The 22,218-nt window shown below is 43.0% G+C and overlaps 1 protein-coding gene across 1 annotated transcript in view; it reads left to right on the top strand.

Moving 5' to 3' along the window:
- The first annotated feature begins 7,214 nt into the window (after positions 1-7,214).
- Positions 7,215-22,218, top strand: part of WDFY2 (WD repeat and FYVE domain containing 2) — a 63,008-nt gene continuing 48,004 nt past the window's right edge. Inside the window, exon 1 of the mRNA XM_048295223.1 lies at positions 7,215-7,436. Within this exon, the coding sequence (XP_048151180.1) occupies positions 7,300-7,436 (137 nt within the window). The 5' untranslated portion in view covers positions 7,215-7,299. The remainder of the gene's footprint in view (positions 7,437-22,218) is intronic.

Here is a 22,218-nt window from a genome sequence, read left to right as displayed (position 1 = left end):
ATCAGACATTCTGGCTGCAATCTATCTGGAATAAAAATTATCAGGAGTGGCCTTGAGGTAATCAGAACCAAATGCTCTATAACACCATCTGTGATAATGCCCATCTAAATGTGGCATTAATGGGGTGTATATATGTGGCCACAGGCTGAAGAACATCTTACTACAGTGATGATCAGAAATGGTGACTTGCCTGCTAAAGAGAAGGTGATACATAACATTCGCACAGAGTAAGACATTCAAAAGTTTGATTAGACAATCTGGGATTCTTTTTTAACTCCAAACGGTCCTGTGGCAGTGAGTCATAAGTCCCTGTATACACTGAAACTTCTGCAATTTTGCTCTCAAGCTGCTTCTTGGGACTTCTTTGCAGAAATCATTTTCTACAGGAGGGATGTAGAATCAGCTGCCCTGCTTCAGGAACCACAAGCTTTTCAAGCAATCCTTTGTCACAGGTTTGAGTTGACAAAAACCGGCAGCTTTAGCAAGGGTTCCACCTATTAAGGACTCAGATGCTTCGTTTGTACAATATGGAGCTTTCTATGTAATTGCAGTAAGGGGTAAAAATGGCTTGACTACAAGAAAACTGCCCAGCTCCAAAAACTTTCTATTGAAAAGTGCGTATTAAAATGATGCCAGAGCTTTGTTAGCAGTTGCACTGCTAAGATCTTTTGGGCATAAGTTGTATCAGACTTTTTGTATTTTCAAATATTCCTTCATTCCTTCATCAAAGGCTCTTTCAATATTAACAAGCAATAAACATTTTTATATTTTTAATAGTTGTTTATATTTTAATAGTAGTTTTCTTGTTTGATTTTTCTCTTTGTGCACTCAGATCATCACAGAATGGTTTGGATTTGAAGGGACCTTAAGGATCATTGAGTTCCAACCCCCCTGCCATGGGCAGGGACACCTTCCACTACACCAGATTGCTCAGAGCCCCATCCAACCTGACCTTCAACACTTTCAGGGATGGAGCATCCCCAACTTCTCTGAACAATGTGTTAGTGTCTCACCACCTTCCTTGTAAAAAATGTCTTCATATGCCTAATCTAAACCTACCTTCCTTCATTTCAAAACCCTTTCCATTTGTTCTGTCACCACAACTCTTGGTAAAAAGTTTCTCTGTCTTTCTTACAGGCTCCCTTTATATATTGAAAGACTGCAATAAGGTTTCCCTGGCACCTACTCTTCTCCAGGTTGAATAACCCCCAACTCTCTCTGCCTTTCCTCATAGGAGAGGTGTTCAAGCCCTCTGACCATTTTTGTGGTTATCCTCTGGACCAGCTTTAAGAGGTCCATGTCCTTCCTCTGCTAGGGATGGCAAAGCTGGATGCAGGACTCCAGGTGGGGTCTCACAAGGGCAGAGTAGAGGGGCAGAATCACCTCCCTGAAACTGCTGGCCACACTGCTCTTGTAGCCCGGGGTGTGACTGGTTTTCTGGGCTGTGAGTGCACATTTCTGAGTCATATCCAAGTTTTCATCCACCAGTGTTCCCAAGACCTCCTCTGCAGGGCTGCTCTCAATCCAGTCATCCCCTGGCTTGTATTGGTAATACACTGACCCAGGTGCAGGACCTTGCACTTGGCCTTCTTGAATTTGTGAGGTTTCAGATGGTTGAAAGCATTTTGTCAATCTAACAACATCTACTGTAGGCCCATGTGTAATACATGTGAAGAAAAAAAAAAAAACAAGCCAAATGTACAAAAGTTATTGTAATAATTTGTTCCTTGATATTCCCTGGATATGTTCTTAATTGCACACTCTAGATGAAAGAAAAGGCAATACTTCAAAGCTTTTATATAGTTCATGCATTACATAACACAAATTCATTTACCTTTCATGCAGGTTACATAGGTGATGTTAATGCATTTTCCAGATACAAAATTGTGTTTGCTGATGATATTTTATGATTCTTCAGTATCACAGAGGGAAGATTTAGGGAAGAAGAAGGTCTTAAGTTCTGAGGCCTAGAAAAATATGAGAATAATGAGCTTAGATGAGAATAATGAGCTTAGATGAATTAGTGGTCAGAAAGTTCTACAAAAAAGACAGTGCATTAAATTACAGAGGTTTTTTTACAGAAAGTTGGAGCCCAAAATGTGAGTAATACTACAGCAGGATCAATGAGGACAAAGGAAACAGCAGTAAGACTGCATACAATGCCAGAACTGCTTATGGGGCAAAATGTATGAGCCAGGAGTTGTCATTTGCAGCCCACACACTGACACAGCATCACTTTTTTTGTTCTCACATGTTCAGTCAGTTACAAAGCCAACAGCACTTGCATGGCAGCTAAAAATGAGTGTATATTTTCTCGATAAGGCACTACATAGGGGTACTGCTGTGTTTATTTTTTAATGCTAATCTTTCTCTCTATAACTTTGACCCAGAGCAGATTCAAGCCCTGTTTCTGATAGGTCCTCATTTTCTTAATGACCACATAAATCAAAACTAATAAAATATAGAAGAAAACTGTCACAATGAGCATGTAGGGCTCATTAATAGAAATATGATAGGTGGTATACTATTCATTGTGTGACTGATAAATACCTGGAGCAAAATAAGGAGCAGTGATTAAATTTGAGGGTGCATTTTTGTAACAGGTTTCATATTTTAAGCAAGATGGACAAGCAAATTTTCCACAGAACATTTTGACACTTCATGAAGTTTGCCTTCCTATAAAAAGAGCTCATCTATATTTGTTTCCCACATTCTTCCAAGAATGATGTAGCATATGAAATTAAAAATACTTTTCAGTAACTATCTTATGAAGGCTGTCACTGATGACAAAATAGGAGAAGGACAGAATTTTAAACATGCATTTTTGCAGTTGCATAGAAGTGCAGGTATAGAAGAAATTGTAAATCCCGTATATTGTAAATCTGGAAAACATTTGGTTTACAAACAAGCAGAGAAGAAAAGCATGAGAGAGTAAAACACCATATTCAATGACTATTGAGAGGCAGCTCTACTTGTTGCCAAGTGCTTTTTACCTTTTTTTTTTAATGTGGTTATCTTTTGTGTATACAAGTTCTTTGATTTTGCATGGGTCATTAAGAAGGAGGCCTCAGAAGACAAAATATGGCTTTCTGTCAATAGAGCAGTTTTAAATTTAAGCACTGAATCAGTCAAAGTGCAGTCTTGCTCCCACACTAGCTCCCTTCTTGCAGAGTGAGAGCAACTGGAATCAGATTACTTAATGGCTCAAAAGGGCATGAAGAGTTTGGGCCTAAAAATTAATCACCATAAACCAGTTTTTCTTTATTAGAGGCCTCTTTTGGGGACTTTTACTGTTATTCTTACTATTGTTGAGCACTTTGTAAAAGGTCTGGTTTTCCTAGCATCCACAAAAAGACCAATCTGTTTATTAAATTGCCCTATGGCTACTCAGTGGCCCCAGTGCTTGACAGTTTTAGCTGAAATGTATGAGAGATGTCACTTACACTGCCAGATCATGTAATGGTCATAATTATGCAGAAAACTACAATTACACCAAAACAGAACATGCTGCTGTGCTTTTTGGTCAAGTAACAACTGTGCAGAACAGGAGAATCTATAAACACAGGGCTGACAGCAGAGCTGGGTCCTTCAGCTCCCTCCTCTCTGGGCCACTCTTTCCATCTGCAGGTCGGGGTTCTCTCCTGCTTGTCTCGACTGTCACACAAGATGTGGTTACCTACTTTTATAAACAAATTTATTATGTAAAACTTAGAAGAATCTCACCCCTGTATGTCTAAAACTAAAGACATAAAAAGCCAATCCCAAACCCAACCAGCCAAACAGAAGATGGAGCCAGAGAGCAGCTTTTAAAGCAATTTGCCAGAGAAGATGGGGAATTCTGTTTGCTCCAACTCCTAAACTCCAAACAAGACTGCAGATAAGGAATTGGAGAAAGTCCTTCAAGATTCTGGCGCAGTACGAAAGCATGGAAAAAGGCTCCACTCTGTGTGAATGCATCAGTCCAAACCAGCACAGCTCCTTCCCCGGGGTCTTCTGTCCTCACCCTGCACATGAATAGCGTGAGCCACAACTGCTGCTTTCAGGCAGGCAGCCTAATTCTGCTCTACCCCAACCAAAAGAGGGAAAGTCAGCCTGCTTCAATAATATAAAGGCCAAAACTAACAGAGGGATGGATGTTTCATTTACCGAGGTGTCAGCCCAGAACACAGAGTAAGAGAAATGACGCTAAAAACCAAAGATGAGGTAATACTAATTTGATATAAAGTAAGCTGCATTTTTCATTCTGTATTACTGGTGGATACACTCTTCCAAGAAAGTTCACATAATCCAAGTGTACCTTGTAGACAAGAAGTAGAACCTTTAAATGATGTCATCATGCCATTATTTTGCAATTTTCTGAAAAAAGCAAATACTAGAGGAGCATCTTATAATTCTTAAACCTACAAAAATTTTTAATGCAGAAAAATAACTGAATAAGCTTGCTTTTCTTGGCATCAGATTCAGATGCTAAGTTGTCCTGCTTTCAGTCCTAGCAATATTTTTAATCCATGCAATCTGACCTGAAAGCTGTGACAGAAAATGAAAAAATATATTCCAGGAAGTATTTATGAGATTTATTTCCTTGATTTTTCTTTTCAGTTATATGGGGAAACACTTTTCTAAAGTACCCTAATTTTGCTTCTGTAAGTTCTCATTAAACTTGATGTCTACAGCGATTCTAACTTTGTCTGAACTGTCACACAAGGCATGATTCCTGACTTCTGTCATTGTAGGAAAATTGTTTATAAAAAGTTTTTGATTGTTTTGTGTGACAGTGGTAGGTCTGAGAGAACACTCAGGTCCTGTTGGTAATTTCCATGTCTTTTCCATCACCACAATACTCTCTAAGCCTGTAAGGGGAGAATGCAAGAGGAAGGTCCAGATTCTCACTTCAAAATATTTCTATTTCTTTGCTGTCTCCCTTCCTCCTCTCCTCAGGTTTCCACATATTAATTTTTCTCCCTGCAGTCATAGCAAAATTGTTTTTGTGTTCAATAGTTTCCCAACCATATTTCCCCATCTCATCAGGGAAAGTAGAGCATTGACCTCAAGTTTGCACACCTGACAAAATGATGTACCAGACTTCAGGACACATTTCTATTATTCACATACTTTCCTGGTCTTGCAGAGGAAATCTCCATTACAGATAAGCTTCAAAAAAAATGCCCTTAAGAATTTTATCTTGAATAGCCACTGGAATCTCTCTTGCATTGTGTTGTCTTTTTTTTTTTTCCCCTTCATTTCTCCACAAAGGGTAACTTATTTCCAAAATCAACCGTTTATATAAAGCATATATTTGATTTCATAATATTTTTATTTCACTTCAGTCCAAAATGTCTGCCCACCTTTCAATGTTTTCCTCCAAACAGTGTCTTAAACCTTGAAGGAGTAGTTGGACGTGGAACTCTTTAAGGATATAAGAGAGAGAAGATTAATAAGGGAGAGTGATGTTTCAACAGGCAATTGAGGATACCCCAGCTGATTTGGAAGATATGTAGGACCTCCTTCCAATCCTGTGACCCACACCTTTGCCTATCAAGACATTTCTCATTTTCTCAACTACTTTCTTCTTTAAAAGCCTTTTTGGAAAATGTATTCTGGGTCTCCCAAAAGCCTGCAGCCTGCTATCTCCAGCATACGCTCAACACCTGTTTATCTGTCAGTGATCCACAGTGCCTGATCTTGAGTGCAAACAATTGCAAGCTTGGCAGACTTTACCACACTTCAGTTTAGAAGACATTTTTAGATATATTCTGAAAACTATCAAGTATACCAATCTTCAAAGAATACCTCAGACCTCACCAAGTAGTGAGACAAGCATTTCTATCTGTAGGTCTAGCCTGGGAGTGCAGGATCATCCATAGTGGTAAGAAGGTGGGTCTTTGACTCTTCAGCAGTAGCTCCCTTTTAAGAATTATGAGTAAGAGATATTATCTAGTCCAGTTACACATCCTTGGGGAAATTGTTTGAGACTGCAGATTCATTTCCTGTAATCCAGCTGTTGCTGACCAGACCTTTCCTGCTACAGTACACTTGCGGACCTGTCATGTTTAGTTGAGAAGGCTTAAATGTCTCACTGTGCTCCTGCAGACACTGCTTGCTTGTTTGGCAGAAAAGAGATTACTAAACATGGTGAAATTTAAGTTTCTGTCACAAGGAATTGACTTTACCTTTCCTCTGTTGCCTCTATCTACTACATAGGCAACAGAAGTGTGAGTGGGCAATCAGGATTTGTTATGTTGCAGACGCTGCTGTGTGCTACTCCTGGAGAAAAATTAAAACTCCTCATCTTGGATTTTTTCATACCTGATTTTTTTCTACGGAGAACTGCTGCTCATTGGCTTAGGGTGGGTAAATTTAAAGTTGCAGCTGAAATAGCGCTTTCCAATCTGCTGACAACTTCTGCAATGTAGGACAACACTTCAGACATTGAGCATGATTTTCCAGAATCTTTCGAGACAGATTATGAAAGTTTGGCATATGCCTCGGGAGGAAGTTGCCTTTTCACTGGCTTCAGCACAGAGCTCTGGGCAAGTGATCTGACTTTTTTGGAGTTCAATGACTTTGTCAGGAAAAGTAAGCGAAAAGAAGCCGCTTGATGAAAACGAGTTGCTGGAAGTGTGCTGCGTTTCTCTTAGGAAGAAACTTCCTGGAAGAGAATTTCTGCTGGCGCCGCGCTGCAGCCCTGCCTGCCCGCGTCCCTGTCTAATGCAGCAGCAGCAATCCCATGTTTTCCTTCAGTCCCAGGAAAAACTCAGACAAGGAAATGTAAGCAGAGGGAAGCAGCCGCTTGAAGCTCAATCTTCACTCGTTTGTTTTTGGGGGTTTTTTTCGCCCAGCGGCCACAGCAGCGTGGGACGGACCGCACGGAGCCGCACGGTGCCGACAGTCCATAACTGGGCACGGGTCAGGAGAGGGACACACTCCCCGGGCTGCCCCTGAGGCGAGCCCGCGGCGTGGGAGGGCGGCCCTGGCAGGAGAGGTGCGCTTACACCTCCGCCAGGCCGCAGGTTTCCCTTTGCGAAGGCGCAGCACCACAACCCCACTCAGCGAGATGGCGGCGGGAAGCCGCCATTTCCGACCCCCCCGAGCAACGCGCCCCGGCCCGCCCCGCCCGGCCCGGCCCGGCCCGGCCCTGCCCGCTCGGGGGCGGTGCCGCCGCCGCCACCGCCCTGTTCCTGCTTCCCAGGGAGCGCCCGGCTCCGGCAAGTCCCTCCTCCGCCTCGGTAGTGCGGGCCGCCTCCCTCCCTCCCCCGGCCGTAGCCTCCTCCGGCGGCAGCGGCGGTGCTCGCCGGCCCCATGGCGGCGGAGCCCCAGCCCAAGGCGCTGACTCGCAAGCCCCTCCTGCTCAACAAAGTGGAGGGCTCGCAGGAGGTGGTGAACATGGCAGCGATAGTGCCCAAGGAGGACGGGGTCATCAGCGTCTCCGAAGACAGGTACCGGGCAGCGGGTGTTCAGCGGGGCCGTGGCGGTGGTCTGTCATCTCCCACCACTGCTGCCGGTGATGGTGGCGGTGGTGGGCCCGCAGCGCGGTGTCCTGGGTGCTGGTGCCCCATCGCCATCATCACCGGCGACCGGCGGCGGGAGGTGGCGGGTCCCGCCGGCGAGGGATGGTGGAGGCAGACCTCCAGCATCCCTGTGGGACTGTAGGTTCCACCACCCGGAGCTCGGGCAAGCGTCAAGGTGGCGGTGGCCCAGCATGGGGACATTGCTTTAGGCAGACACATCACGTTCTGGAGGAGAAGAAGCCTGGAGCAAGGGTCTCCAGCTTAGTGTCCCACTCCTCCTCCTCCTCCTCGTCCTCCTCCACTGCTGTGTGGGTCAGGGCAGTGACTGGTCTTGGGGCGCCGCTGAAGCTTGCAGGGTGACTTTTCTTAGCGTAGGTACAATGGGCTCTGAGATTCTCTTCATCACAAGGATTGCCGGGGAGTCTGTGGAGATCTTTGACCTTGCCTGAAGATTGTGGTGGCAGTGGCTGAAACAGTAGTTTTGGTTCCCGTTTCCCCTCTCCAAACGTTTCTTAGTAATTGTTTAAAAATACCATGTATCAGTGATAAGATCTTGGAGTTAAATCCCGTGTTGAAAAGCTGCCAAGGAGGAGAATGCTTTCAGGCCCTTTAGCAGGGCTTCGAAGTGACTGAGGCTGCCCAGAGGCAACTCTGTCTCTTTTGAAAGAGCTCAAACTTAATTCAGCCCTGCAGCTGGAGCTTCAAAATTCTAACTTGAAGATCTTTTATTTTAAAATAAGTGCTTATTTTTCTTGCAGTCCATAAATAGTTATTCTAGGCAGGGTTTCTTTGCAGCTCAGGTGTATGGTGTAACCTGTGTCCTAAGATTGAAAGACACATGTTGACCAGTGTGTCAATATGTTTTGATGCTCGAGAGTATTTGGGTGGACTGTTTCTCATGGATACCTGCTGTTCTGTTGAGTGTCTGTTTTTATGTCTCTGCAAGCTTTCTGAAAAACTGACTGTATTTTCTTTCATCTTTGTCCTTTGTGTAACTTAGTTTTCTGCTGTCAAATATGTACAGATTTAAGATCATTTAAGTTCACCCAGGCTGAGGTCTCCAAGTGAACTCTCATATGCCTGGTAGCAAGAGGAGCTGAGCTACTTGGAACAAGTACTCTGTCAAAGGAACTTTAAGCAGAGTTTTACATTGCTATGTGCTCACAATTTTATCGTCTTTACATTTTTTATGTATTTGATGAGGTGTTGAATAAAGCTTGAGCTTGTTTTGGTTCACAGTAGCTTGTTAGGCTTACTCAGCCCATTCTTTTTCCCTGTAAGAAGGTATTCCTGAAATTTATTTCCTCTCATATAGATGTCTCTCTCAATCTCTGCATCTTCCCTCACCTTAGAAAAAAAACCTGTAGCTTTAGTTGTTGATAGCAAGTTGATGCTCCAGGTTGATATTTCTGCGTAGAGAAAGGGATTGATAAGACATCTTTGTTTTCACTAGTAACTGAGATGTCAGCTTCAAGAAACAAGCAGTGAAGAAGAAGCCAGGAGTTTCACACTAGGAAAGTCTGGAGGTTCCCAGGCTATTTTCTGTTTAAAGGAATTAACCAGGTAATGTGCCTGCTTGCGGGGCTTGTTTGCAGCGTCCTTGACATGCTACAAGCTATGATCCTGCCTTTTACTTCTCTAAGCATGAAGATGTTGCTTGATGGCTCTTTCTTTCATTTTGTGCTTGCATTAGCATTTTTATTGTAGTTAAAAGGTTAAGAGTCTAAAACTGACTTGGAAGGAATAGCAGGTTGGGAGTCTAACTTGCAGGTTTTAGGATACCTGGGGTGAAAGCATAATTTGCCAGACTTTCAATACCTGTGTATTATGATTAGGCTTGTGCAGATCCTTATGGCACCTTTTCCTGTTTGGACCTGCCCTCTCGTGTTAGTGTTGACATGGTTGTTTAATGGCCTTGGAATGTGGAGGGCTTTTAGAGCTTCCTGGAAACTGTTAGGGATGGTTATGGAGATGTTATCTGTCCCTTTACTTGTTAGCAAGTAAGTGAGTTTTGTTCATGTTTCCCAGCTTGCAATATGCACTGCTCATATGAGGAAAATGTTCTGAAGCTTCTGTAGAGAACTTCAGCTGGAATGACTTGCCACCTCCAGCACTTGCTTCAGGCTGGGACATCTTCTGTAGGTGAAGGAGGAATTGTTTTGTGGGTGAATGGCTGAACACATCATTATTGAAGTTGCTGGTAGTCTTAGCAAACGCAACAGCTAGGTACCACTTTAGAGGTTTTCTTTGCTGTATGATGTGGCCCTGTACACCTAAATCTTTAAAAACAGGAGCTAGCTTGGTCTCTGGTCTCAATTTAGTATGGTACGAATGGTGTTATCTGGTTTTAAAAGACACAAAAGTGGTTTTAGCTATAGCTTGCAGACATAGTCATGCATTATATAGCCCTGAATCATGTTTGTAGCACATACATGCATATTTATTAAGAAATAAAATGAAAACTATGTAATAATAGAGAGTGTGGTTATTCCTCATAAAGAAAGACAGAGGAGGGGAAAGAAGGAATCTTGGGTGGGGGGTGGGGGGAGGGTTACGTATTTAACTAGATTCTGAAGACTTTATGTACCCTACTTTATGTACCTTTTTTAGTGTGTGTCACTTGTACAGATGATGCACACAGATTTTTCTCTTCTGAATCCTGGTCACTCATGTTAATTGAGTGATGTTCATTGTGCCCTAATCCTAGTGGGTTTTCTGATTCTTTATCTGGGCAAAACAGACTGAGCCTGTATCTCTACAGTACAGCTGGTGTGCATGGGAGGGATAAGATATTTTGTGGTTTTTTTCTAAGGAAAGGGATGCACCTGTTTAGACAGGTGAGAGTTAAGGTAGTGGCAACATTTGTTATCCAGGAATGTATAAATCTAATGCAGGATGACCCTAAGAGGTTACTAGGTTTCATCCATGCTCTTCCCCGCCAGCAAACATGTGAAATCAACAGACATATATAGCCAAACATGGAGAGTCTTGAGTGATCCATAGCATTGTATGCTCATGTGAAGCTGAAGTGGGATTTTCCTAATATGCACAGCTGACCCTAAGTTGTCATCAGCTTCCTCAGTATTAAAAGCATGTGCTACCATTTCAAAATTGCTGAACATCCTTGTCTTTTGTTGCCTTTGGAGGGAGACGTGGGTGTTGGGCATGTCTGAAAAGTAGGTCACTGGCATGTCAAGTTCAGACATATCTAACTCTGTGCTCCGGAGAAGATTCAGTGTCATTAATCTTACCTGAGCATGGGATATGGTGGGACAAGTGCACTGACTCACCCAGCTTTCAGTGCAAGCAGTTCTGCTCAGTGCTGGCACACTTGTGTGTTTCTCAAGAGCCTGCCAGCGATGTGAGTGCTCATTCAGCTGGGCCTTCGATGTGCTGATCATGTGTTACCGTGTGAGACTGGCAGGAGGGGGCTGGGTGTCATCGTGGTAAACCTGCACTTTGCCAATAGCCCTCTTTTTACCACCAGCTGGATTGTAAGTGAGGAAAACTTTCGCAGAGGCTGGTGTAAGCAGCTTTCCTGGTAATTGTGACCTCTGGTCTATGCCCTCTTGTGGGTGGGAGTTCTGTGCTCACTTCCATGCTACGGACCTTGGAAATGTAGGTATTCCAGTCACGAACTGTCCTCCTGGAAGTATTCACAAGAAGTAAAAATTTTCACAGTCAACGGAAAATTGTCAAAATCTTTTCTTTTTAAAAAATGGGCATTCTAGTCTCTTAGAAGGTCACAAGACTTAGGAGGAAAATATCCCACAGCTTTCAAATTTCTATTTAATTTTTTTTTATTAAAGGAGTAGAGACCTTTGTCTTCTCCATTACCTTGTATTATCTTAAGTTCTTTTTGAACTCAGAGGTCTCAGCTTCTTCCTGTGGATCACTGTACAAACAGTGAGCCCAGACTGCTTATCTTATTAGTGTCTTCATCTCACATAGAGAAAACTCTGCAGAGCTTGTATTGCTAGGTTTGGTTTACAGTTCAAGGATTTTAAATACAGATATGCACTTCAGCTGTTGTCCAAGGCTTGTATTCTGGGTATGCTAACTAGCAAGATTTTTAGGGGGCAGGAAAACTTAATGTCCATCTTGTGTAAATGAAAATCTCTTTGCTAAACTAACAGTGAACTAGGAGTGGGAATATGCATATGTGACAAGAAATGTGGGAGTTGTCTTTGGGTTTGTGCTGACATGACCTCTAACATAGAGAACTGTGATCTTTCCACCCTTAAGTACATAAAAAGCAATCTTGTTCTCCTTGTGGTTTTCCTGTCCAGATCCAGAACATTAAGCATGTAGCATTATAGTTCATGTGTGTGAAAAAGCTCTAATGGAACAGTGGGTTTCTTCACACAGTGCTGTGTTCAGGCAGGGTGCAAGGAACCACAGACCCTTGATAAACTCTCTGAGTTTCCTTTCTCCTGTGGTGGAGTGGTAGAAAGTGATTGCTTTGCCCAGCAATGTGGTTGCAGTACAGGTCTGTAATTCTTGTCTAAGCACAGGGTTACATCACCAGTGTCTTCTCTGCCTTGCGTGTGGCTGTTGGTTAGCAGCAGAAGTGAAGGTGCTGTGAGAACTGATTTGGATGCTGTTTGTGTATATTTATCAGTCTAAGCCTGGAGGTTTCACATCCAGGTGATTGCAGCATGAGCAGTAGCTCAAGCAGTGCAGAAGGTGTGGATGCTCTTCACAGGTGTAAAAAGACTTGTCCCTGCCTGGAGGTTCTTTAAATTTTGATAAAAACATCAGTCACCAATAAAATTGTTGATAGGAATTGAAGAGACCTAGTGCTGTAGATGCAATTTGGTTGCTATTTTTTTTTTTAACTCAATTTTTTGGATATGTCGTAATTTGATGACTGTGTGTTTGGAATAAATGTCAGGGTGGAGGTTAGTGCTGGCTGTTTGTGAGGAAGAAGCGGATGCTGGCGAGAGGCTTGAGAGAGAAGACAGGAGGTCCAAAAGCTCTTGGAATCAGACATTGTTGCAGATGTTGAACAGTAACTGTTCCTGATTTGACTAACATGTATCCTGTTGAGATGCCAAAATCTGAGACTAGCATGTAAAATGTCTTGCTGGGTGCTTGTTGGGAGAGATAAACTCCACTTAGTAACTTGTGGGAGACCTTCCAATGTTGTGCTTTTTTAACCCTCTGTGCCGCTTTGTGCCACCACTTGTTGAAGTTTGTCTGAGCTTGTGTATCCCTTGCCTTAAGATGCTCTCCCCCTCTGTGTCAGCTAAAGATTTAAAGCACAAACATTTAGTCTCATCCCTCTGATTTGAGCTATCCTGAAACTACTAGCTCATGTTGGTCAATGCACAGATTGGTGGAACTCCTGCAGTTGCATTAGGTTCATGTCTTAACTGCAAGACAAGAGCTGCAGAAATGTGCTCTGACCTGACTTGGACCACAGCTTGTACAGACCCAACTTCAGCAGCACAGTTGGGCAGCAGAATAGAGTGGAACCTTAGGTGCTTGAGCCTTCTGAGTTAGAGGTGCAATGGTTTTTACTCCCCTCTCTGTTTCAGAGATTATTCTTTCTGTAAAAGATGTGAGTGAATATATCTTAACTTACAAGCTTTAGCTGGAATAAGAAGAGCTACTTAATATACCTTCTGTTTGCCCCCTGGTAGCCTTTTTTTCTGCCTGTTGCTGAACAGTGTTCTTGAGTTGCAGCAGGTTTTGGGATGATGCATCTGCTTCCCATACTAACCAGTTCTCATTTCTCTTCTTGTCTTCCCTGGCCCCATCTTAATTTCCCTGGCATCTGCTTACACAGAGACTGGATCTCTCATCAGTGTGTCTCATGTCTGTCAGGCTTGGTGACCTTCCCCTGCAGTCTCTCCAGTTCTGCAGCTGAGCAGTGCTTCTCGCCAAGAGGGGACTGCACAATGCCACCTCTGTGTGTGGCCTGTGGACTCTGAAAGAAAAACAAGTGCCAGTTATGGAGTACATGCAGTACAGAGATGGCATATAACTAAAAATGTGCTGTTGAAGGAAACTTGTTGGTTTTCCTCCTCAAGATAAAGATGTCTAGAGGAGGCAGTGATGCTGCAACATGAAATCGCTGCAATACCTAAAACTAAAGGAATTGCAACAGTTTTGAAGCTACTGAGCTATTTAAGCAAGGCTGACCTTTCATTGTGGGTCACTTAGCAAACTGAAGGTCTCAAATAGCATGTGACCATTGTAACACAATAGAAATATGTCAGTAGCTTGTTTGAGCTACTTTATAGCATTTTGTTTACTGAGACAGACTTTTCTTTCTCTCTCTCCAGCTGCTCTGGTGCCTGCATGGTGTCTGCCAACCGTGATCTGTGCACAGGTTTCCTAGCAACATCTTTTAGCTGTGTGGTACTACATGGAAGAGAATTGCTCGAAAGTGGCACGAGTTTTGTAAAATGGTGTTTGTAACAGCCCAGAGAGAAGTCAGAAAGTACTTGGCAGCTCAGAGATCAAACGGAAAGGAGAGAGCGGGAGGGCAAAATGCAGGCACTGCGTTGGTGCTTCTGTGGTCAGGAGCTCTAAAAGCTTCTTAAATGATGAGCAATGCCCTGAGGAGAGCAACTGGCTTTTGCACAAGTGTCTTCCGTGCATCACTGTGTTGTGTGCACTGTAACCTCTCAGACACTGAAAGACTATTCGCATAAAAACACTGCTTTGCCCTTGTTCCTTCATCACACACTGGCCAAATATGAGTGGGTTTGTACAAAACTTCTGGTATCGGCATGTATTTGCCCAGGGATTTGATAAGAATTGCAGTAGTCCCTAATGCAAGGCCAGAAGCAAGAAAAAACACAGCTGTTTCCCTTCTGCGTGCAGTGTGAGGAGTGATGGATACAGCCATGCACTGCTGGTTGTGGCAGGGTGGGATGGGGCACCATGGGACGGAATAGGAGCAGCAGCCATGGAGTTCTGAGAATAGCCACATACAGCGGTGCACATCCTGTTCAGCAGAGCCTTGTCCTGCATGGGGCATTTTAGGAAAGAGAAAACAAAACTTCCTTTTTTTTACTTTTGTGAGGTAAAGAAATTATGTAAATGGGAAAACTATAAAACAGACATCCACACAGGAATGGCAAGTACCCCTGCAAGCAGTTTGGGCGAGTGGCTGGAGCAAGCCTGGAGAAGGAAAGGGACAGTTTCGTGAAAGGAGAAGCAGGAGAGGGCAAGTTTACCAGGCAACCCTCCAGGGAGGGACCTTTACATAATCACAAAGCCATATGCATCTCTTGGGGGTCTTCATATGTCAGTCTGCATGCCTGATGGCTTGAAACTGCACATAAATAATGGCCAAAATGGATATTTGTCTATCAGAAAACAACTAATGAATTTTACAAATTAGACTGTGCCAAAATTTTAGATGGACAAAATGGATTTTTTTAGATGGACAGTACTGGCTTCATCCTCATGAGAGGGAGAACAGTTGTGTAGGCTGGGCTAAAAACCATGGTGTTTTAATTTTTCTCTTAGTCAGGCTGCAGGAAATAGCATTGTGTAACTAACCTTGGCCAGACTTTGAACATATGGGCTTTGCTTGTCACACCATGTGTATTCACCACTTAAATTAAGTTTTTCAGGGAACTCTTAAGGTTTTGAGCACTGAATCAAAGGCGATGCCAAAGCACAGTTCTGGGTAGAAAAGCACGGCTGTTCTGCTGCCAAGTTTACTGCAAAGTTTTGTCTAATGTTGTCTTTTATTCTCCAAGTCCTGTACCATTCCCTCCTACTGTGAGGTGAAAGATCAATGTACTTAGCAGGTTTTTGCAATAACAGTAGTGATCGATCAGCCCCAGAAAGCAATGCTTTTGACCTTTACAGGTCTGTAATCATGGTTTCCTTAGGCGTTGAGTCCTGTGGAGTGAAATCTGAGAAAAGGCTGTCCTAATGTGAAGTGGCCTATTTTGCCACAGGTTGAATTTTCTGAATTCAGGTGATAGAACAAGTACAGTTCTTTGTCTTGAAGGGATATGGAGAGAAGATCCATGCCCGTGTTTAGAATGTGACAAATAATGAGATTTTGCACCTCCAGCAGTGAGTGCAAATGTAGTAAATTTACCTTTGGCTTCAAATTCACTTATAGTAGCAAATAAAGGCTTAATTGTATTCTTAAGCAGGAGGTGCATCTGCTTTGTGGAATACTTTGAGGCCTTAAAGTAAACAGGTTTTTTTTTTTTTTTTCTCCTTTAAAGCTATGATAAGGGCTAGTCATGAGTTGGTGCTAAAGCTTTTGCTTTAGCTTAAAATACAGTAAGTTATAGTGAAAACATAATTACATTTATGCAAGCTAATGCATGCTAGAAGATGGGAGATCAGAGGCTTTTGGTGTTGGTAAAGAGCAGTGGTACGTATCCTGGTGCAATGGTTTCAAGATTTAGATATCTAAGTACCAACAGTCTTTGTCTTCCACACTGTTAACTTATTTGTGGCTTGAAATTAAAAAAAACCCATATAAATAGGGACTGAAAAAAGAAGTCCAGTAGGTTTATTGTGATGCAAGGATAAGAGGAAGTAGGAGAGCACTGAAAATTAGTCTGTTGCTTTTCTTGTCACCGTTTAGGCTTTCTGTGGCAATACAGCAAAGCTTATCTTATAGATGTCTCCTCCGATTTGGATGCTTTTCCAAGAACACTTACAGTGGGGTTTCTTTTCTTACAGGTGCCAGCTGGCACTGCAAGGTCAAGTGATGAACTCACTTTTCTGTAAGGTATTTCTCTACATGTATGTTTCTAGGCCAGTTTAGTACACAGAGATACAGAAGGGATTGCCTTTTCAATTAAAGAATCGCACTTATCTCAAAAAAACTTGTAATGCAATCCCTTTTAAGAGATAGGTCCTCATAAAGTATTTTGCCCAATTTCCAACATACATAAACTTTAGGAATCTGTGCTGTGAAACTGGAAATGACGGCCTGCATTTTCCTTGTAACTAGTTTGCACTCATTTTGCTTATGTGCTGAATTATCCTTACTTTATATATTTTCTTCTTGATCCTAACTGTTATTAAGCTGTATCTTCTCATTCCCATAGTCCGTTCTTTTTTTCCCATCCAATACAGAGAAACTCTGCCCTTCCTCTCAGATCTGTGTTTTGCTAGAGCAAATGTGGGCTGTGGAGTCATCCAATGAGTGGTTCAAATGGACATTTCAAAGGCTTCATGTTTTGCAGCACCATGTGCATTCCATCAGATAGAAAGAAAGCAGGATTTCCAAGGAGATGCTTTCAGCTTTGATGGCAAGGGCATAGCCTGTGGTCCAGCCTAGCTTTTGCTGCATGCAGGGTTGGCTAAAGACAGCTGCAGCATTCTTATGGCAGTAGAGGTCCTCTATGTGTGTCTTGTCTGGATTTAGGAATCATGCCTTGGCTTCACTGGCTTTTTCAGCAGCTCCACCAACAATAAGCAGTTGTCAAAGGATCATTGCCCTTCTGTAGCTACTGGAAGTCCAGCAGGAAGGGTCATGCCTGTGCTGTTCTCCAACATCAGGCATACAGCCCTTGTGTCCGTTCTTGTCCTGTTGGTCCTATTGATTCAGACTCCTGTGGCACAGGACTCTTTGATCAGGCAGAGCCTCAGCATAGTCTGCTTTCTCCTGGCCAGGAGCTTAATGGGAGGTGAAAGGGTCTTTGCTGAATAGTCCTGTGTTTGTCTTCTAGACATAAATGTTCTCTGTGCTTTTATTATGCCATGGGAACAATTTACTTTAGCGTAGGCAGAAACAAATACTGATAAAAACTAGAGATCTAAGTAGGGCAGTGTAGTAGTACTAACACGGGAAAAAGAGGACAAAAGCAGTCTCAACATTAATTGTGCTGAGGAGAGAGGGTGAAAAGATAATGTATCTGTCAAATCAAAATTGACACCTTTGGCTTTATTGTCCCCTAGGCCTGGACTGATGATATGTAATTACTGGAATTAAGAAGTTAATATTTTTTGTGGCAGTCAAGTGATGTGTTTTATTCTGTTCCACTGAGTCCTATGTCCCATTCAGTCAGAACAACTAAAATTAAGCCCAAAAAGAGCTCTTTGGGTCTACCAAAGCCTTGCCTGGGCTGCTCTGTGGGCTGCCCTAGCGGCTGAGACTTTTAGTGCTGTCTGATGAGCAAAAGCCTGTCTGGTGCTACCTCAAGTTTTCCAAGTTCTGTTACATCTTAATTTTTTGAGACAACTGCCAGTGCCAGCTAATGCAAAGAATGGATGTATGCTGGATTTCCTCAGGCAGGAGCAAGAGGGGAAAGCAGCTCGTTTAAGAGTGTCAGCTGTAATGGGTGGTGGACCACTGCATTTGGCACAGTATGTTACATACAGGGGTTGGTTACACAATATATAGGCACTAATCCATTTCCAAAGAGTTCAGTCTATTCCCTTCAGGAAATGAATCAGACTTTATAAACTAATCTCTTCTTGGTACCTTCTGCAAGCGCCAGTAAATGAGTGGGAATAAATGAATCCATCATCATGCTTTGAAAATATCAACTGCTAAATGGTCCTGCCAGATTTCCAGCAGGGACATCAGCTCAGACCCATACAAACACTGAACATCCAGCTTCACACACTGATCCCTGTTGCTGCCAAGTTTATTTGTAGCTAAAAGGCCAAAGCACATAAAATTTTGGAGAGCCTGCTATGGTGCTTGGAGTACCATGGCAGTCTGAGCTGTGAAGCGCCAGCAGATGAACAGCCCTGTTGGATGGGCTGTTGCAGAGGCCTCTCAGCCTTGCTGCAGGCAGGATTTCTACAGGCTGCCCAGCTGCAGGCTTTTCTCTGGGGGGAACATTTGGGATCTCTGTTGTTTGCCATTTCATCTTCCCCTTTGCATGCTCTTTATGATTCCTGATACAGTTGGGGAGCACAAGAGTAGGGGGAAGGGAAGAAATCCCACAGTAGCAAGTGTTGATTTTGGAGTGGAGGATTAAAAGTAAGAGATGGGGTTTTTTTGTTAAACAAGAAATGCTGTAAATGCTGTTGGTCACAGCCCTTCAGTTTCCAGCAGTAAGCTTTTCCACAAATACTGTTGCTAACCCGTGTTATTATGCTGGAGAAAGCAGTAGGGAAAGGGAGCTATGAATGTACTGATTGTTTAAAAAAATAATTACATGCTCTAGTGGCTGAAAAATGCATGACTTTCATCTGAATTCTGAAAGCTCTTCTGTGATTTCAGATGCTTTTACTCCTACTTTCCTTCCTTCCTTCATTCATTAGTAGATGAGAGAGAAGCTTGGTGAGGATTTCCTTTATAAGTTTATGTGACCAGGAAACCAAGCCAAAAAGTTGTCATCCCCAACTGGTTTCATCCACAGCATCCTTTTGATCACAGCTTATATTCGTTCTCTAAAAACCTGATGACCTAAAACCTCGTCTTCGAGGAAGCAGGCATGAACATTGTTGTCTGGCTTTCATGAGGAGTGAACACACCTGAATAGAAGGCCTAAGGACTGCTAATATTGAGGTCACCAGCAGGAAGCATGGATAAACCTCACCCACAGCTTGGTCTGCCTCAGTCAGTCTCCTGTGGTCTTTCCTGTGCTCTAAAACTGAACTTATGTTCACATGCCCTTTTTGACACAAACAGACATTTTTAAGAGTCAAATTCTTTTAGAAACAAGCGTAACTGTTATTCAGTTGTTAAGCACAAAACCTGAACTATTAAATGTGTAGGCAAGTGTTTTGTATACAAAATGATATGGGAGAAGTAGATAAATAACCACTTTGACAAAAATTCTGGAGATAGGAAAAGCAATGATATGGGTAATTGCTTAGTGATCTGTGTTCATGTTTAGCACGTGGATTAAAAAGTGCCAACAGTGGTTTCAAAAAGTGGTGCATGTGCATGTGTTGACGCCTCAGATTCAATGGTATTTTTCCAGAAATAAATGGTACTGCCTGTGTTTGAAGGCAAGGTCCTAGCTTGCAAGCTGGTTGTTGTGATATTCTGAAGCATTATCCTGGCAATGGTCATCTTTTTGCTTTGAGTTTCATTTCCCTTTATTGCTGTGTATGATAACTAAGCCAAAAAATGGTTTTTATTCAGTTATTGACCAATGCCATTACACCGACCTCAGGCTAATAAAAATGAGGGAGGGAAAGTGGGAAAATATGGACCACCTTGAGATATTATTGTTGTGTACAGTGTAACAAGAAAGAAGAGCTCTTGTCAGGGTGAACAGCCAACCCCTTGTTCTAACTTTCCTGTTCTTTTAGACAAGCGCAGTATTGCACAAGATGGTTGGTGTATACAGGGATCAATACTATCAAGCCTTTTTTTAATGGCTCCATGAATCAGCTGGGAGATATGGGCAGCTGAACCCATGGCCAGTTGCTATAGGGACTGTATTTCTAATAAATTAAATAGGGTGAGAGTATATTTCAAGCACGGGGATCTGGCTGGCTGTGGTGTCTGGTTGTTGGTATCAGGCACTGTTCTTGCCATGAGCCAGTTTGTACAGGCAGTCCCCATACAGGGTTTGGGAGTCGGCTTCTACCAGGGACTGTTCCCAGTACATAGCTTGGATGCAGCTGCTGGTTTCTATGCCAGGTGGCCTCACTGCCGGAGGCTGGTCCCAGGCCTGTGTCACTTATTAAGGTAGGTGTGTTTCACATCTCTGAAGCACCCAGGTCATGTGGCCGTTCCTCCTGGTGGGGTATCAGATTGCCTACAGGACATTGGTTCTGAGATTTAAAAAAAAACCCCAAACCAACTAAGCCACTGGATTAAACAAGACACAGCCCTTGAAACTGTTACGCCTCTAAGCACTTCTGTTGGTTGGAGATCTGTAACAGTAAGTTTAATAACCCTGATTTTGAGACCAAAATAGTTTGAGATTCTTAAGATAACTTCAACCAGACGTCTAGAGGAGGACAGATCTCCCAGGGCCCCTGCACTGAGCAGAAGTTCGTGTGCCTGCCAAATTCCTGTGTGTGACATTGGCCAATGACCCGCAGGGCTGCAGCCAGGGCTGGAACCTAGCTGGAGCACTGAAGTTGCATTCATTGCCTCTGTGGCCAAATTCTCTAGTCAGACCTCTTTGTTCGCTTCCTGCACCACAGGAGGCCCAAACACTGGACCTGTAACTGATGTAAATACATCTTCTGGCATTCCTCAATAGCTGTCAAGATATGTTTTCTCCATGAGCCTTCGTTTCTGACACCCAGGGATGTATCTTTGGCCAGTTTGAGCAGAGCATTGCATGTCCTGTAGGTGTGGGAGATGGGACATGAATGCTTCCTTATATGCCAGCTCCTTCCCTGCTTACACCATCCTGGGGTGGCATCCTTCCAGTGGGCTTGGTGTCATTGCAGCTGCACTGTGCCTGCCAGTAAAAGTACCCAGGTTTGTTCTAATAAGTGTGACAGTCCCTTCACTGTTTCAGGCCATGTAAGAGCTTTGGTCCTGTATTTTTAAAGTCATAGAACAGTGCTAAGCTGTAGTAATGACCAGTTTTGAAATACAAGTCACCAGTCATCTGCATCTGAAACACAGACAGCTGAAGAGAGAATTCTTCATCCGAATCAAGAGCATAGCTTGAAGAAGGTCAAGGAAGTCCAGTCACAAACTGCTGTGAAGTTTTACTGAAATATTTCATCTTCGAAAAGACCTTCAGTCATAAAAATTACATTCGTGCTCCTTTCCATTCCTAAAATACTTGAAATAAGCTGGACATACAGTTGTCACAGACCTTACCCCAAGCAGTTTTCTGCCCATACATTTGGTGTTGCTGCCAAATGATTATAGAAAACTCTAATAGGTTTTGTAGGTTGTATTAAAACTTCAAGGAGGACAGAAAATAAGAAACTTCCATTTCCTAGTAAAACTGGTGATGCCATAAAGAACTATGAAGGGGAAGTGGGTGGCCTCAACAGGTTGTGAGCTCCTCTACCTAAGAAAAGCAAGGAAACTTCAGGTACAGTAATTAAATTAGTCTTCAAAGCACGTTTTCAATAGAAAGTACTTTATAGCTAGAGATGCTTGTTCTCTAACTGTCAAATAGGTCTTTCTGCCTTGTTCAGTTTACCTGCCACTGATAATGTAACAGATGTTGTTTGGGCAAAGTCTTGTGGAGAGAGTCTCTTCCATAATCTTACAGTTTTTGTACAAGATGTTTCCATTTGAGTATCTGGTGGATGATTCACACAGTATTTCAGTCTTTCTCTTTTTTCTGCTCCTTTACCCATTGTTTCGGGGACAGTGATGTGTCTTCTGTCAGGAAGAAATAGTAATTTCCTTTTGTTTCAACATGCAAACAAACACCAAAATTGTCATGGCTGGTTTCATCCTGCTCCAGTGTCACTTGAGAGTTTTGCTGCTGGCCTCATGAGTGGGACCAGCTGAGCATTTCAAAAGGACAGGTGGTATTTGCGTTGCTGGAGGAGTGCATGTACAGCTGCACAAGGGTGATAGATATCCCTTAGCTGTCACTGCCACAGTAACTGGGATGGGGCAGCGATGGAGTCAGAAAATGTGTTGGATGTAGCATCATTGTTCTGAGACTCTTTGGCATGGTGCTGCCCTGTGGCAGTTGTGTTCTCCTCCTGTTCCTGAGCTTGGCCCAGGTTGCTAAGCTGGGTTTTGTGTCTTGGAGCCAGGCTTTCCAGTGGCAAGGATTGTTGGACTTGCCTTGTCTTCTACAGTATGTTGTTGTTCCCTCTTGGATTGTGAGGTAATTTATATATTCTAGTTTGTTTCTTGTGTGGAGTGTCTTGT

This window comes from Corvus hawaiiensis, chromosome 2 (genome assembly GCF_020740725.1).
Source record: "Corvus hawaiiensis isolate bCorHaw1 chromosome 2, bCorHaw1.pri.cur, whole genome shotgun sequence".
NCBI classification, from domain to species: Eukaryota; Metazoa; Chordata; class Aves; order Passeriformes; family Corvidae; genus Corvus; species Corvus hawaiiensis.
This window is presented reverse-complemented; position numbering and strand designations above follow the sequence as displayed.